At 58.1% G+C, this 12859-nt stretch overlaps 1 protein-coding gene across 6 annotated transcripts; it reads left to right on the top strand.

The window, feature by feature from the left end:
• Positions 1-807: 807 nt before the first annotated feature.
• On the top strand, positions 808-11537 carry LZTS3 (leucine zipper tumor suppressor family member 3). Of its 6 annotated transcripts, none has more exons than XM_017504787.2 (5): positions 808-946; positions 6225-6387; positions 6992-7468; positions 7813-8613; positions 9010-11537. In XM_017504787.2, exons 2-5 carry the CDS (start codon positions 6316-6318, stop codon positions 9706-9708), a joined length of 2049 nt encoding a protein of 682 aa, XP_017360276.1. In that variant the 5' UTR covers positions 808-946; positions 6225-6315; the 3' UTR covers positions 9709-11537. The 6 variants fall into 6 exon arrangements, with proteins under 6 accessions (XP_017360276.1, XP_017360275.1, XP_017360277.1 ...); XM_017504786.2 differs by having other exon boundaries at positions 7813-8676; XM_017504788.2 differs by having other exon boundaries at positions 6225-6409; positions 7813-8676.
• The last annotated feature ends 1322 nt before the right edge of the window (positions 11538-12859 follow it).

The following is a 12859-nucleotide window of genomic DNA, read 5'->3' as shown; positions in this document are numbered from 1 at the left end:
GCTGCCCGCGCGAGCGATGCTGCCCGCGCGAGCGATGCCGCGCCGCGCTCTGGGTCCAGGACGAAGTCCCACCTCAGTCCCTCTCACCTGGCGTTGCAGCGTGTGGTCTGGGGCCACGCGATACGCCAGGCGCGGGGCACAGCGTGAGAGCGTTCAATCGTGCTAGAATGTAATGCGTATTTTTTCCTCGTCGCACCTTCCGGACGGTGATCCCCTGTGATCGGCAAGTTTCAAATCGTCCACGTTTGATTACGAACGGAGGTTACTGCCCCTGGACGCCTCCCGCACCACAGCCGGTGGTCCTCGCGCCTGAGCTGGTCGTTTCTTGGCCGGGTTGGATAAACCCGCGACAGCTCGTCCCGACCCTACCTAGCAGACTTGCAAGGTCTCAAGGCATCCGCTGGGAGGCCGCGTCCGGAAGAGCTGGCGCGGAAGAGGAATGGGGCTCGGGGCTCCGAGTCGGGAGCCCCTTCCCCCAAGCAAGAGGGACTCCTCCCCCTCTTCCTAGACGTGGGATACAGGAAGGGCGCGATTCCATTGGATTTGTTGCAGAGGAACGAGTAGGACCGAGCCCGAGCCCAAGCCCAAGGGCCTGGGGGGTAACGAGCGACCAGCGGAGGGGCTAGTGGCGGATTTGCTGCGCCCTAGAGAGGGCGAGGCGGGGCGGGGGGGGGTCCCCCGCTCGGGCGGGGCGCAGCGACGAAGGGGTTAAGGCGCCGCGCCCCGCCCCAACCCTGACATTGGCTGTCCCCGGGGGCGTGGCCTGAGGGCGGGCTCGCGTTTGCCGCAGCCGCTGGTGGGCGGGGCCCGGGCGGGGAGCAGGAGGGGCGCGGAGCCGATCCGGGCCCGCGCAGCGCGCCCAGCCGGGCGGGCTTCGGGGCTGCGCCAGGGAGCGGGACCGGTGGCGCCCGAGTCGGAGACCCAGCGCCGGACCCAGAGGCAGCGAGTAAGTGAGGCAAAGCCATCGTGGCATCCCTCCTGGCTCCGACCTGCCGCCGTGCCTCCTGCACTGCGCGGCAGGTCAGACCGGACTCAGACTGGGTAGGGGGCGCGTCCCGCTGCTGGGGTCCCAAGGGGGAGGGGAGCGGAGAGGAGGCCGATGATGTCATGGATGCTTCACCCGGCCTGGGGGGAGGTGGCGGCCGGAGGGGGTGCGGCTCGGATTATGTCACCTCTTCCCTCTGCGCCCCGCCCCCCGGGGCCACACGCGTTGGTGGGGAGCCTGGGGAGGTGCGGGCGGGATTTCCCCCCTGCAGGGACCCCCCAGGTCCTGTGGCCTGTGGCTGGGTTCTCTATCAGTTGGCTCTGCGGGCCGTGGGCTGCTGGTAAATGGCGACCCCCACCCCCAGCAGAGGCTCGTGTGTGTGCGCGCGCGTGTGAGTGCTCGGGATGTGGGGGGGGGCGCTCTCGGCCCCCTCAGTCCTGAAACACCGGCTTCATCAGAGCCAGGAGCTAGGTGATGGGCCCATTCCCTGGCCAGTGCTTAGGCCACCGAGGGAAGATGGATCTCCCCTCACTCATCCCAATCAAGAAGTTCTGGATATCTCTGCACCCCAAAAGCCCTGCACGCCCCCCGATCCCTTTCCTCCCTCAGTCCTGCTTCCTGGAAACCCCTCCTGATCTCCCTGCCCGGAGTCACTACCTCTTTGCATTGCCTATAACTAGCATCCCCACAGTCATTTGCCCTGTATTTCCTTGGTGCAGGGCCCAGAGACCCCCAGGACTCTGCTATCTGTGCCCCTGGGAAACCTACAGGCCAGCCCCGGGGAGGCCTCAGAGTGAAACCTCCTGGGGTGTTCTGAGCCAAGTGTTCCAAGACGCCCCCTCCAGAGGTTGGAGATCAGGGATGCTATCCTGAGGCCAGCGTTTCTACTGGTCTAAAAGCATGTAGGATGGGCACAGAGAGCTAGGAAGAGCTTGTGTGTGAAGTAGAGAGGGGCTCAGGTCAGGGGAGATGGCGGAGGGGCATCAGGAGAGACCTTGCAGACCCTGCTGCAAGCTTTGCTCTGGTTCTGGTGGCCAAGAGGAATACCAGGCGTTTTACCCATAATACATTTACTTCTTAAAATGCTTGTAAGGTAGGTGTGAGAACCCGAGGTGAAATAACCTGCATGAGGTTGCACTCCTAATCAGTCGAGGTGGGATTTACACTTGGAGCTTATGCTCCCAGACCTCTGTCTACTGTACTTGGTCCTGCTCATGGAAGGATTTGGACAGAGCAGGGACAAGATCAGCTTTGCCCTTTAGAAGGTGTCCCCAGGCAGCTGCCTGGGGGAGGGATTGTAGGAGAAGAAAGTCCAGTGAGGAGACCCCAGCTGGGGTGCTGGATGGAGGGGCTGGCTAGAGATTTTTAGGAGATAGAATGGGCTGGGGTTGGGGCCTCTCAGACCCCAAGTGTTCCTAGCTTTGGGAGAGACACAGGTTGGGGGTGGCGCTGGGTGGTCACCGTGGGTTGAAGGTACCTGTACATGTAACCTTCAGGTAGAGTCCGTTTGGCCCCTCCGTGACGCTAATACTGTATATAGTGCCGCAGGCACTGAGGGCTGAGGTGACAGAGATCGAGGCAGTCGGGCAACAGGCTGTCATCCCAGGGTGGTGCACTGATACCAGGAGGCTGCCTTTGCAGACCAAAGCTCAGTTACCTGGACCAGTTCAGGACCCTGACCTTTCCTCTCTGTTCAGTTCCTGCTTATCAGGGAAACATCCCCTTCCTTGTCCTGCCAATGCCCTGCTGGGATTTTGTGGAAAGAAGGTGCAGCAGCTGAAGCTTAGGAGAGACAAGGGGCAGGGCATGCTTACAAGGGGTTAACCATGACAGGTTACAATTATGGCAAGAAGCTCTTTAGGGAGTGAGGCTCCAGAGAGAGCTTCTGTGGGTTGACAGTCAAGCATTCCCCAGGTAGAGCATGGAGAAAGGAGCCTCAGGACAATGGTCCTGGGACCTTGTCTCCATCCATGACTCTAGGTGTCTGAGACTGGCTGGGGACTACACACATTGTAGAGAAACAGTAGGGCATAGTGGCATACAACTAGCCCCAACCTATGCTCAGATTGTCCTGTCCCGATCTCAGAGAAGGTAGTACTACATGTTTGTACTGCCCCTTATAGTTTACCAAGCACCTTCCCAGACATTATACCCTGTCACTCAAGATCACCATGATCACCGTTGAGGTTTATTTTTGCCCAGACCCAGGTCTCTGGTGCAGCCATTTTGCTAGCCCCTTGCCTAGATCTTTCACCTCACTATTGGCACCTTCCCTCGGCATATTAATACACTCAGGTTTCTACTACCACGATTAATTTTAAAATCAAAAAGCCCTTGAATCTCAAACCTCCTTAAATGACTCCCTTCTCTTTTAGCAGGAACTCTGTCATCTTTCTCTGCACTCCTCTAGTCTTATGGACTGCCTTTGTTTTGTACCACTTTTGTTTTGTTTTGTTTTGTTGTATTTATTTGTTTCTTTTAAGAGGGAGTCTCGCTCTGTCACCCCTGCTGGAGTACAGTGGTGTGATCTCGGCTCACTGCAACCTGTGCCTCCCAGGTTCAAGTGATTCTCCTGCCTCAGCCTCCTGAGTAGCTGAGACTACAGGCATGCCCAGCTAATTTTTTTTTTTTTTGTATTTTTAGTAAAGATGGGGTTTCACCATGTTAGCCAGGATGGTCTCAATCTCTTGACCTTGTGATCCACCCGCCTTGACCTCCCAAAGTGCTGAGATTACAGGTGTCAGCCACAGAGCCTGGATTTTTTTTTTTTTTTAGACGGAGTCTCAGTCTGTCTCCCAGGCTAGAGTGCAGTGGCAGGATCTCGGCTGACGGCAACCTCTGCCTCCCCAGTTCCAGTGATTCTCCCACCTCAGCCTCCTGAGTAGCTGGGATTATAGGTGCGCACCATACCCAGCTAATTGTTTGTATTTTTAGTGGAGATGGGGTTTCACCGTGTTGGCCAGGCTGGTCTCAAATTCCTGACCTCAAGTGATCTGCCTGCCTCAGCCTCCCAAAGTGCTGAGATTACACATGTGAGCCACTGCATCTGGCCCTTGTACCACTTTTCGGAAACCATTCTGACATAGATATCAGCGATGTCTCCAGCTCCCAAATCGCCAACACATTCTTCAATCCCAATGTTACCTGGCCTTGTTATTTTTAACACTGGAAACTGTCCCCACATTCTTGAACCCCCTCAATCTTGGCCTTCGGGTCTACCTTCTTTCAGCCATTTTCCTGCTCCCAGAGTTCCTCCCAGACATCTGGGCCTTTGCTCCTTGTCTCAGTGCTGGGCCCCACCCCCAGCACCCTTGAAAACTGATGATCTCAATCTCTCTCCATCTAGTGCTTTTTTTTTTTTTGAGACAGTCTTACTCTGTCGCCCAGATTGGAGTACAATGGTGCAGTCATAGCTCACTGCAACCTCCGCCTCCAGGGTTAAAGGGATTCTTGTGTCTCAGCCTCCTAAGTATCTAGGATTACAGGAGTGCACACCACGCCCAGCTAATTTTTGTATTTTTATTAGAGACAGTGTTTCACCAAGTTGGGCCAGGCTAGTCTTGAACTCTTGGCCTCAAGTGATCTGCTCCCCTTGGCCTCTGAAAGTGCTGGGATTACAGGCATGAGCTACTTCACCTGGCCTCCATCTAGTGCTTGAGAGGTATGTTCCTCTGTTGTTTCCCAAAACGCCTCTTTTCCCCGAGCAGTGTCCCCTATGTTAAAAGTGTCACACACCACCGTGGTACCCAGTCCAGAGTCCTCCCTTGTCCCTACCGCCTGACCTCATCTGTATGAAATTTTGCCAGTTCTTCTTTCCCAAACCCTGCCCAGGCTTTCCTACTGGTTTGAAGCTTCAGGCCTTTCAGCTTTCATCCTCCCAGTCCCCAGCTGCTCCCTACATTGTACCCAGAGATGGCAAGGGAAGGGGGGCATATTTAAGGTAGGAGGGGGTTGCAGAGCTGAGGCATAGTGGGCTGGAGTATGCTGGGGAGTGGAGGCAGAGCAGGGACTAGAGTGAGGCCAGAGAGGCACCCAAGTCACCAAGGGAAGGAGACTATCACCCTCAGGGCTGTGCGCTTGCTGATTGCACCCTTCACTTGTGCCCTATGTGGCTCTCTGGTCTCACCCTAGTCCTGGCCCTTGCTTATGGGGACAGACGGGCCCAAAGGAGGAAGGTGGCAAAGTGCTCTTCTCCACACCTTTGGGGACAGACGCTGAGAATGGAATTCTACAGAGTTAGTGCTCAGGCTTGGTAGTGAACTTTCCAACAACCTAGGACCCTCATTCCTGGTGTGGGGGCCAGAAGACTCCTGAAGGACAATAGTTTTGTCAGGTTCCCTTGGTCTGGGGCAAGGACATAGCATTAGCACTGGGCAGCTGGGTAGAAGATGGTCTTTGGGACCACAGGGTGCCACGTGGACCTCTTAACCTTGAAGGGAAGGAGTAGCAGGAAAAGGTCTGAAGGGCGTCCCCTCCCATTTGCCACACACTTATTTGAGGGTCTAACCCAAGGCAGACACTGCCTGGTGCCCCTTCCCAGCTTCATTATGCAGATCTCTGGGGCCAGGTGTTCCCAGGTGCAAACCTGAGACAAAGGAACGAGGAAGCAGGGCCTCCCTGAGCACAAGTAATCCGAGGCCTGGCTCCCCCCTGCGCCTGTGGGCCGGCTTTGGTGGGGGGGGGACGCACACCCACAAGAAGGGCTCAGAGGGCTTCACAGTAAACTGATCAGGGTCAAGGTCCACAGGGAGCGGGAGAGGGGAGTAATCCAGGAAGTCTTCCTGGTGGCAGTGAATTCTTGGCGGGTTCGGCATACGCTGGATCCTTGGGGGCACTGCAGAGTAAGCGGCCCCGCCCCTCCCCCCGCCCACCTGTGAGAAACGCAGGCCCGGAGGGAGGCTCGGTCAGCTGGCGCCACTGCGTCCCCTGCCCGGCCTCAGCCAGCCCTGAGACCTCTGCGGAGGGCTGATCCCGGGAAGGGGGCCCTCTCTTGTCAGGGCCCTGGTGCGGCAGAGCTGGGAAGACCTCCGGGAGGGCGGTCCTGCCACCTGCTGCTGCCGCTGCCTCCGTCCGTCCGTGGGGGACAGGGCATACCCTTAGCGGCGCCCACCCGCTACCCAGATGCGCGCCGCCTACCCACCCTCCCCAAGTCCCCCGTTTCCTCTGGCGCCCGTCGTCTCGGGGCGCCTGGCACGCAGCAGCCCCGCAAGGTAGGTCCTTCATTCCTCCCATTTCGCAGAGGAGAAAACTGCAGTCCAGGATGGCTCAGTCGGCCCCTCCAAAGTCGCGCAGCTGGTTTGGGCCGAGCCCCGACTGCGAGAGTGAGGCACATGGCCCCTGCAGACCGGGCCTCGGAGGGTCCCAGGCTTGAGGATCCGTCGGCCCCTCACCCCCTTGGAAAGGCAAGGAGAGAAGCCAGCGCTGGTAGTGAGCTTCCACTTCTGCCCTAACTGCAACTCCTTAGGTTAGGGGGCTGTGAAGGACCCCCACCCTCAATTTTTGGATAGGTGTATCTTTCTCTCCCTCCCCTAACTTCTGAGGTGGTTCCCTGTTGGATTCAGGCACTGTTCTTCCTTTCCAACCCCATTTCTCCAGCCCATGAGGTTGGGATATTAGGGGCCCAGACCCGGGATGAAGAATCCCAAAATTCTGGGGTTGCAGCAAAGACTGGAGAAGAGGACCACTGAGCCTGAGAAGCCCATGGGCACGGTGGGGCTAAGGCAGGAGTTTAGGAATGGAATGTGGAGCTGAGCTGAGCTGTGCTGGGGGCTATGTGCATGGAGCGCTGGGGGTTGAGCTTTATCAGGTGGGCAATAGGCTGCCCCATTTCCAAGTTCTCCCTTTTATCCCAGCCCTATTCCTTCATCTTGGATGCCTGGGAACTCTTTGTACCCATTGTAGGGAAGGGGACACTGAGGGGCAGAGAGGTGCTGGATTGACTTGGCTGGGGTGATGGGAGTAGGAGTAGGGTCTGACCTATCTCTACCTTCCCACCTGTGCCCACAGTGCCCTCCTGGCTTAGTCATGGCGAAGCTGGAGACACTGCCTGTGCGAGCTGACCCAGGGCGGGATCCTCTCTTGGCCTTTGCCCCACGGCCCTCTGAGCTCGGACCCCCGGATCCCCGCCTGGCCATGGGCAGTGTGGGCAGTGGGGTGGCCCATGCCCAGGAGTTTGCCATGAAGAGCGTGGGCACCCGTACAGGGGGTGGGGGCAGCCAGGGCAGTTTCCCTGGCCCCCGAGGCAGCAGCAGTGGGGCCAGCAGGGAGAGGCCGGGCCGCTACCCGTCAGAGGACAAGGCTCTCGCCAACTCCCTCTACCTCAATGGCGAGCTTCGGGGCAGTGACCACACCGATGTCTGTGGCAACGTAGTTGGCAGCAGCGGTGGCAGCAGCAGCAGTGGTGGCAGCGACAAAGCCCCACCGCAGTATCGTGAGCCCAGCCACCCACCTAAGCTCCTGGCCACCTCTGGCAAGCTAGACCAGGTCAGTCCCCTGGGCCTGAGACCCTCACAGCCTTTTTCTGGTGGTGGGAGGCAATGCAGAGAGGAAGGCAAAGCGGGCCTTCTTGAAGGTTGGGTTGTGGGGGCAGGATGGAGGCTGGGCTGAGGAGTCATGGACTAGGGCCCTGGGACCAAGTCTATTGGGTGGATCCAGGACAGAGATCTGGCTTCAGGGAGCCAAGAGTTGGAAACCCAGTTGGGGGACCTCAGGATGGAGATCCAGTAGGGGTGGGAGGTGGGGCTGGCCAAGTCTCTGCCAAAGGGAAGAGCATGGGCCAAGGCCAAGGCCTCATCCTGACGCCCAGCCCCTTCCTGCCTTTCCTGCAGTGCTCAGAGCCACTAGTCCGGCCATCAGCCTTCAAGCCTGTCGTACCCAAGAATTTCCACTCCATGCAGAACTTGTGCCCCCCGCAGACCAATGGGACTCCTGAGGGACGACAGGGCCCTGGTGGCCTCAAAGGCGGACTGGACAAGTGTCGGACCATGACTCCAGCGGGTGGGAGTGGGAGCAGCCTCTCAGACTCAGGCCGGAACTCCCTCACCAGCCTGCCCACCTACAGCTCCAGCTATAGCCAGCACCTGGCACCCCTCAGTGCCTCCACCAGCCACATCAACCGCATTGGCACTGCCAGCTATGGTAGTGGCAGTGGTGGCAGCAGCGGTGGGGGGTCGGGCTACCAGGACCTGGGGACCTCTGATAGTGGACGGGCCTCCAGCAAGAGTGGGTCGTCATCATCCATGGGGCGGCCAGGCCACCTGGGCTCTGGGGAGGGTGGAGGTGGAGGCCTGCCGTTTGCGGCCTGCTCACCGCCCTCGCCCAGTGCACTCATCCAGGAGCTGGAGGAGCGGCTGTGGGAGAAGGAGCAGGAGGTGGCAGCTCTGCGGCGCAGCCTGGAGCAGAGCGAAGCGGCGGTGGCCCAGGTGCTGGAGGAGCGGCAGAAGGCGTGGGAGCGGGAGCTGGCCGAGCTGCGGCAGGGCTGCAGCGGGAAGCTACAGCAGGTGGCCCGCCGTGCCCAGCGTGCCCAGCAGGGCCTACAGCTGCAGGTGCTGCGGCTGCAGCAGGACAAGAAGCAGCTGCAGGAGGAGGCGGCCCGGCTGATGCGGCAGCGGGAAGAGCTGGAGGACAAGGTGGCCGCCTGCCAGAAGGAGCAGGCCGACTTCCTGCCCCGGATGGAGGAAACTAAGTGGGAGGTGCGGGCTGGAGATCTGGGCCTCCCTGTCTGCCTCCCTTCTGTCCTTCTGGGAAATCCCAGAGTAGTTGCCCCTCACTATTATAACGGGCGATGAAAGAAGCAGGGGTGGCAAAAATCAATTGGGAGTGTCTGTGAGGACCGGAGGCCATACCCAGGCTGGGTGAGACATGTCCATCCTGAGTCCAGGCAGGGAACCAGGGGCATTGCTGCTGATGAGGGGCTGAGTCTGCTCCAGGAATCTTGGTGCCCCTGGCTCCAGATCTGGCGGCTGGGTTGGGGTGAGCAGAACTCTGCCTTGACCCGGCTTCTCCTCTCACCTGTTCCTGCCCAGGTGTGCCAGAAGGCTGGCGAGATCTCCCTCCTGAAGCAGCAGCTGAAGGACTCGCAGGCGGATGTGTCGCAGAAATTGAGTGAGATCGTGGGGCTGCGCTCGCAGCTGCGGGAGGGCCGGGCCTCGCTGCGGGAGAAGGAGGAGCAGCTGCTCAGCCTGCGGGATTCCTTCAGCAGCAAGCAGGCCAGCCTGGAGCTGGGCGAGGGCGAGCTGCCTGCCGCCTGCATCAAGCCGGCGCTGACCCCCGTGGACCCGGCCGAGCCACAGGAAGCGCTGGCCACCTGCGAAAGCGACGAGGCTAAGATGCGCCGTCAGGCCGGGGTGGCTGCCGCCACCTCCTTGGTTTCCGTGGACGGGGAGGCGGAGGCCGGCGGGGAGAGCGGGACGCGGGCCCTGCGGCGGGAGGTGGGGCGGCTGCAGGCCGAGCTGGCGGCTGAGCGGCGGGCCCGGGAGCGCCAGGGTGCCAGCTTCGCAGAGGAACGCCGCGTGTGGCTGGAGGAGAAGGAGAAGGTGATCGAGTACCAGAAGCAGCTGCAGCTGAGCTACGTAGAGATGTACCAGCGCAACCAGCAGCTGGAGCGCCGGCTGCGGGAGCGTGGGGCCGCAGGGGGTGCGAGCACGCCCACTCCGCAACATGGCGAGGAGAAGAAGGCATGGACCCCCTCCCGCCTCGAGCGCATTGAATCCACAGAAATCTGATCGACCTGGGCACTTGGCCTTATGACAAATGTCCTGTCAAAAGGCCAGAGTCCCCAGTGTCCCCTCCCCTCCACCTCTTTTCCCCATAGACCCCATATCCCCAGACCAAAGAGGTTCTCTAAGCAGCTGTGACCAGGTTCCTCCCTCCCCACCTGCCCTCCCAGCTCCAGCACTGCCCCTGTGGCAGCCCACTCGGACCCTCCTAAAAAAAGGGAATAGGGGGAGGGCAGGATAAGTGAGGGTGATTCTAGGTGGTGGGGAAGTCATGCTCCCTTTCTTGGCACCCCCTTGTTGGAGATAGAGGCAGCAGGCCTGCAGTGATGAGGTGCCCCAGTCCTTCTGGGGATCTGGGCTGCTACTGTTGGCCCCCCTGTGTCTAGTGATGCTCACTGTGCTCACCTCCTAGGCCAAAGGAGCCTGAGGGGGCCTGCACTGGGTTTGCTGAAACTGACAGACCCTGGGCTCCTGACCTCTCTCCTTCCTGTAGTCCTCTCCCTCCCTGGGTAGATTGGCAGGACAAGTGGGAGCAGATGGCCTGCCTGTGGTTGAGAGGGCTACCTGCCCAGTCCCTCCCCCACCAAGGTCTCGGGCTCAGGCCTCAGAGCCTGGCCTGGTCGTGAGTGTGTGTCCCTGTGTGTGTGTTGCGGGAGGGGAGGGCTGGGGCTGGAAGTCCAGCACCCAGGGAAGACCTGCCCTCCTGTTCTTGGGAAGGGTTGCCTGACAGCTTCTCAACTCTACCCTCACCCTTCTGGCCAGAATCCCGCAGGGCAACAGCCCCCTCTGCTTGACTGACCCCACACCCAGGGCCACTGTCCGGCTCTAATACAGCTATTAAGTGCTACCTGCCTCTCAGGCACTCTCCCCGCCCAGTTTCTGAGGTCAGATGAGTGTCTGCGATGTCTTCCCGCACTATATTCCCCGGCCTCTTTCTGCTTTCATGCTCAGCATATCATCTTCCTAGGCAGCCTCTTCCCCAGTCTCACCTTTTCTTCCAGTAGAAAATTCTGCTTGACCTTTGGTGCACTACCCACTTCCCAGCTCCACTGGCCCAAGTCTGAGCCGCAGGCCCTTGTTTCAGGGGCAGGGGGAGGGTTGGATGTGATTGCCCTTGAAGAACAAGGCTGACCTGAGAGGTTCCTGGCACCCTGAGGTGGCTCAGCATCTGCCCAGGGTAGGCCTGGTATGAGGGGTTAGGTCAGCCAATGTCAGTTCCTCCTCTTGGGGCCCTCTCAGAGTCCATCTCCCCAAGACAGGAAGGGAAAAGCAAATTTCTAATTCACCAGCAATAAAAATTGGAGGAGGCTTGGCCCTCAGCCCTTATATTTCTCTTTTTCACTCTCTCTTCCTCCCACCCCCAAGACTGAGTTTGGGGGGGCAGGGTGGAGAGAGCTGGCAACTACTGTGAGCAAGTCCCCCAGCCCCTGACCAGCCTCCTTCCATGACTGGTGACTGTTTAATGAGCTGTGCATCCCCCACAAAAACATGAGTGCCCCTCTGTTTGGCCTCTAACCCTCTGCACAGCCCTTCTGGGTGGTCCTCACCAGTTCTCAGAGCTGGGTGGGAGGCCACCCTGGCAACCACTGCCCATTCCATTTACCCCTCACTGCACCTGCCCTAGAACCTGGGCCTAGGCCACAGGGGCAGGGAGAAGAGAAGGCATTAGTAAGAAAAAAAAAAATAGAAAAAAAAATATGAACAGACTCAGCTTTGGGACGTCCAACCACAAAAGAAATTATATACAAATATATATAAATATATATCTCTACCATATGTGATGGAAAGACTTTTTGTTTTCCTTTCCCAAAGAAATAAAATGGAGAAAGCCTCTTTAGTGGTATTCTTTGGCCTGCTGGTGTCTTTGCAGGTGTGGGAGGTGAGGCCCGGGTAGGGGACAAGGGGCAAAGCTGGAGTAAACAGATTCCCCAGAGGAAGCATGAGACGGGAGGTGCTCACTGGCCCATGCCAGAATGTTGGCCCAAAGCCCAAGCTCTGCCATGTTGCTCGGGAAGAGTCGTGGTTCAACGTTTTTGCCCAGTGGGTCTTTCTCTTCACCTTAGACTGTTGTCAAAGGGATTTCAAGCTGGTTCTATCTCAGAATCTGGACGCTAAGCTGCTAACCAGAAAACAGGTGACAGGACAGCCAGATGCAGCCTGCAGTCGCCTAAGCTACCCTACAGCAACTGGCAGATTTGCAGGCTGAACGTATAGACATGAAGACTGAGAACAGGTTTGCCGTTAATGGTGAAGCCCCAAAGGCAAAGGGACCCAAGCGTACTGCACAGCAGAGAGCTTCCCTTTACAACACTTTATTCTGTCATACTCTCAAAGCACCACAATCAAGAACGCATTCTGCTATAAGTAACACATAGGACCTCAAAGAATGGTTTATTTTTTCCCAACCTGACAAGAAATCGGGAAGTGGGTGTCATGGTTGTTGGATCACTGGGGACCTAGATTTTCATCCTTCCACTGTCCCATCCTTAGCATATTGTTTCCTCCTTACCACAAGGTGGCTGCCACAGCTCCGTGAAGGTCTTGAGGCTACCCCACTTTATCACGAAAGTGGCCTGCTTTCCCAGGACCCTTCCCTTTAAGTCCTGTTGGCCAGAACTGAGTCACATGCTCCTCCCACTTCAAGGGAGAATGGGAAATTGAATATTACAAAGAGAAACAGGATTGTCATGGCTGCCTGGGAACAAACATGGTTCATTCCTTCGGGTTAGGCTCTCTGCTTTCTCTGGGTTCTACTGGCAAGGACAGAGTCATAGCAATGAATAGTGTTTGCCCTGGTCTGGCCTGAGTGAGAGAACCCTCTCCAAGCAGCAGTGTCTGTGGTCTGGGGCTCCAGATACTCAAACAGCGCTGTTTCCAGAGCTCAGGGGTTGGGATGCCAGGCTTGCACCTCCTTTCGGGGAGGTGTTCTCCCTACATTGATTTTGGCTTCCTGACAAGATGGTGCCCTGGAGGGAAAATGATTTCATAACTCTCCCTCGCAGCCCTTAGGATGTGTGGACTGGTAGAGCGAAGGCATTGACAAGATATGAAAACCCTGATAAGCAGATCTCAAGTGCTCTCAGGAATGGCAGCCTGGGGCCAGGCCTTTCTGATAGGTAGAGGCTTAGTAGAGTCTTTTTCTTTTTTTTTTTTTTTT

This window comes from Cebus imitator, unplaced genomic scaffold, assembly GCF_001604975.1.
Source record: "Cebus imitator isolate Cc_AM_T3 unplaced genomic scaffold, Cebus_imitator-1.0 Scaffold328, whole genome shotgun sequence".
In the NCBI taxonomy this organism is placed as follows: domain Eukaryota; kingdom Metazoa; phylum Chordata; class Mammalia; order Primates; family Cebidae; genus Cebus; species Cebus imitator.
Note: the sequence above shows the minus strand (reverse complement) of the source record. Positions and strands in the feature narration are given on the sequence as shown.

What these genes read in the sequence shown, in the direction of transcription:
- LZTS3 (XM_017504786.2), top strand. Translation starts at nt 6,316, where the DNA reads ATGGCCCCTGCAGACCGGGCCTCGGAGGGTCCCAGGCTTGAGGATCCG. An exon ending in CCCCTCACCCCCTTGGAAAG is followed by an intron (nt 6,388 to 6,991) that starts GCAAGGAGAGAA and finishes CTGTGCCCACAG; the next exon opens with TGCCCTCCTGGCTTAGTCAT. An exon ending in TGGAGGAAACTAAGTGGGAG is followed by an intron (nt 8,677 to 9,009) that starts GTGCGGGCTGGA and finishes GTTCCTGCCCAG; the next exon opens with GTGTGCCAGAAGGCTGGCGA.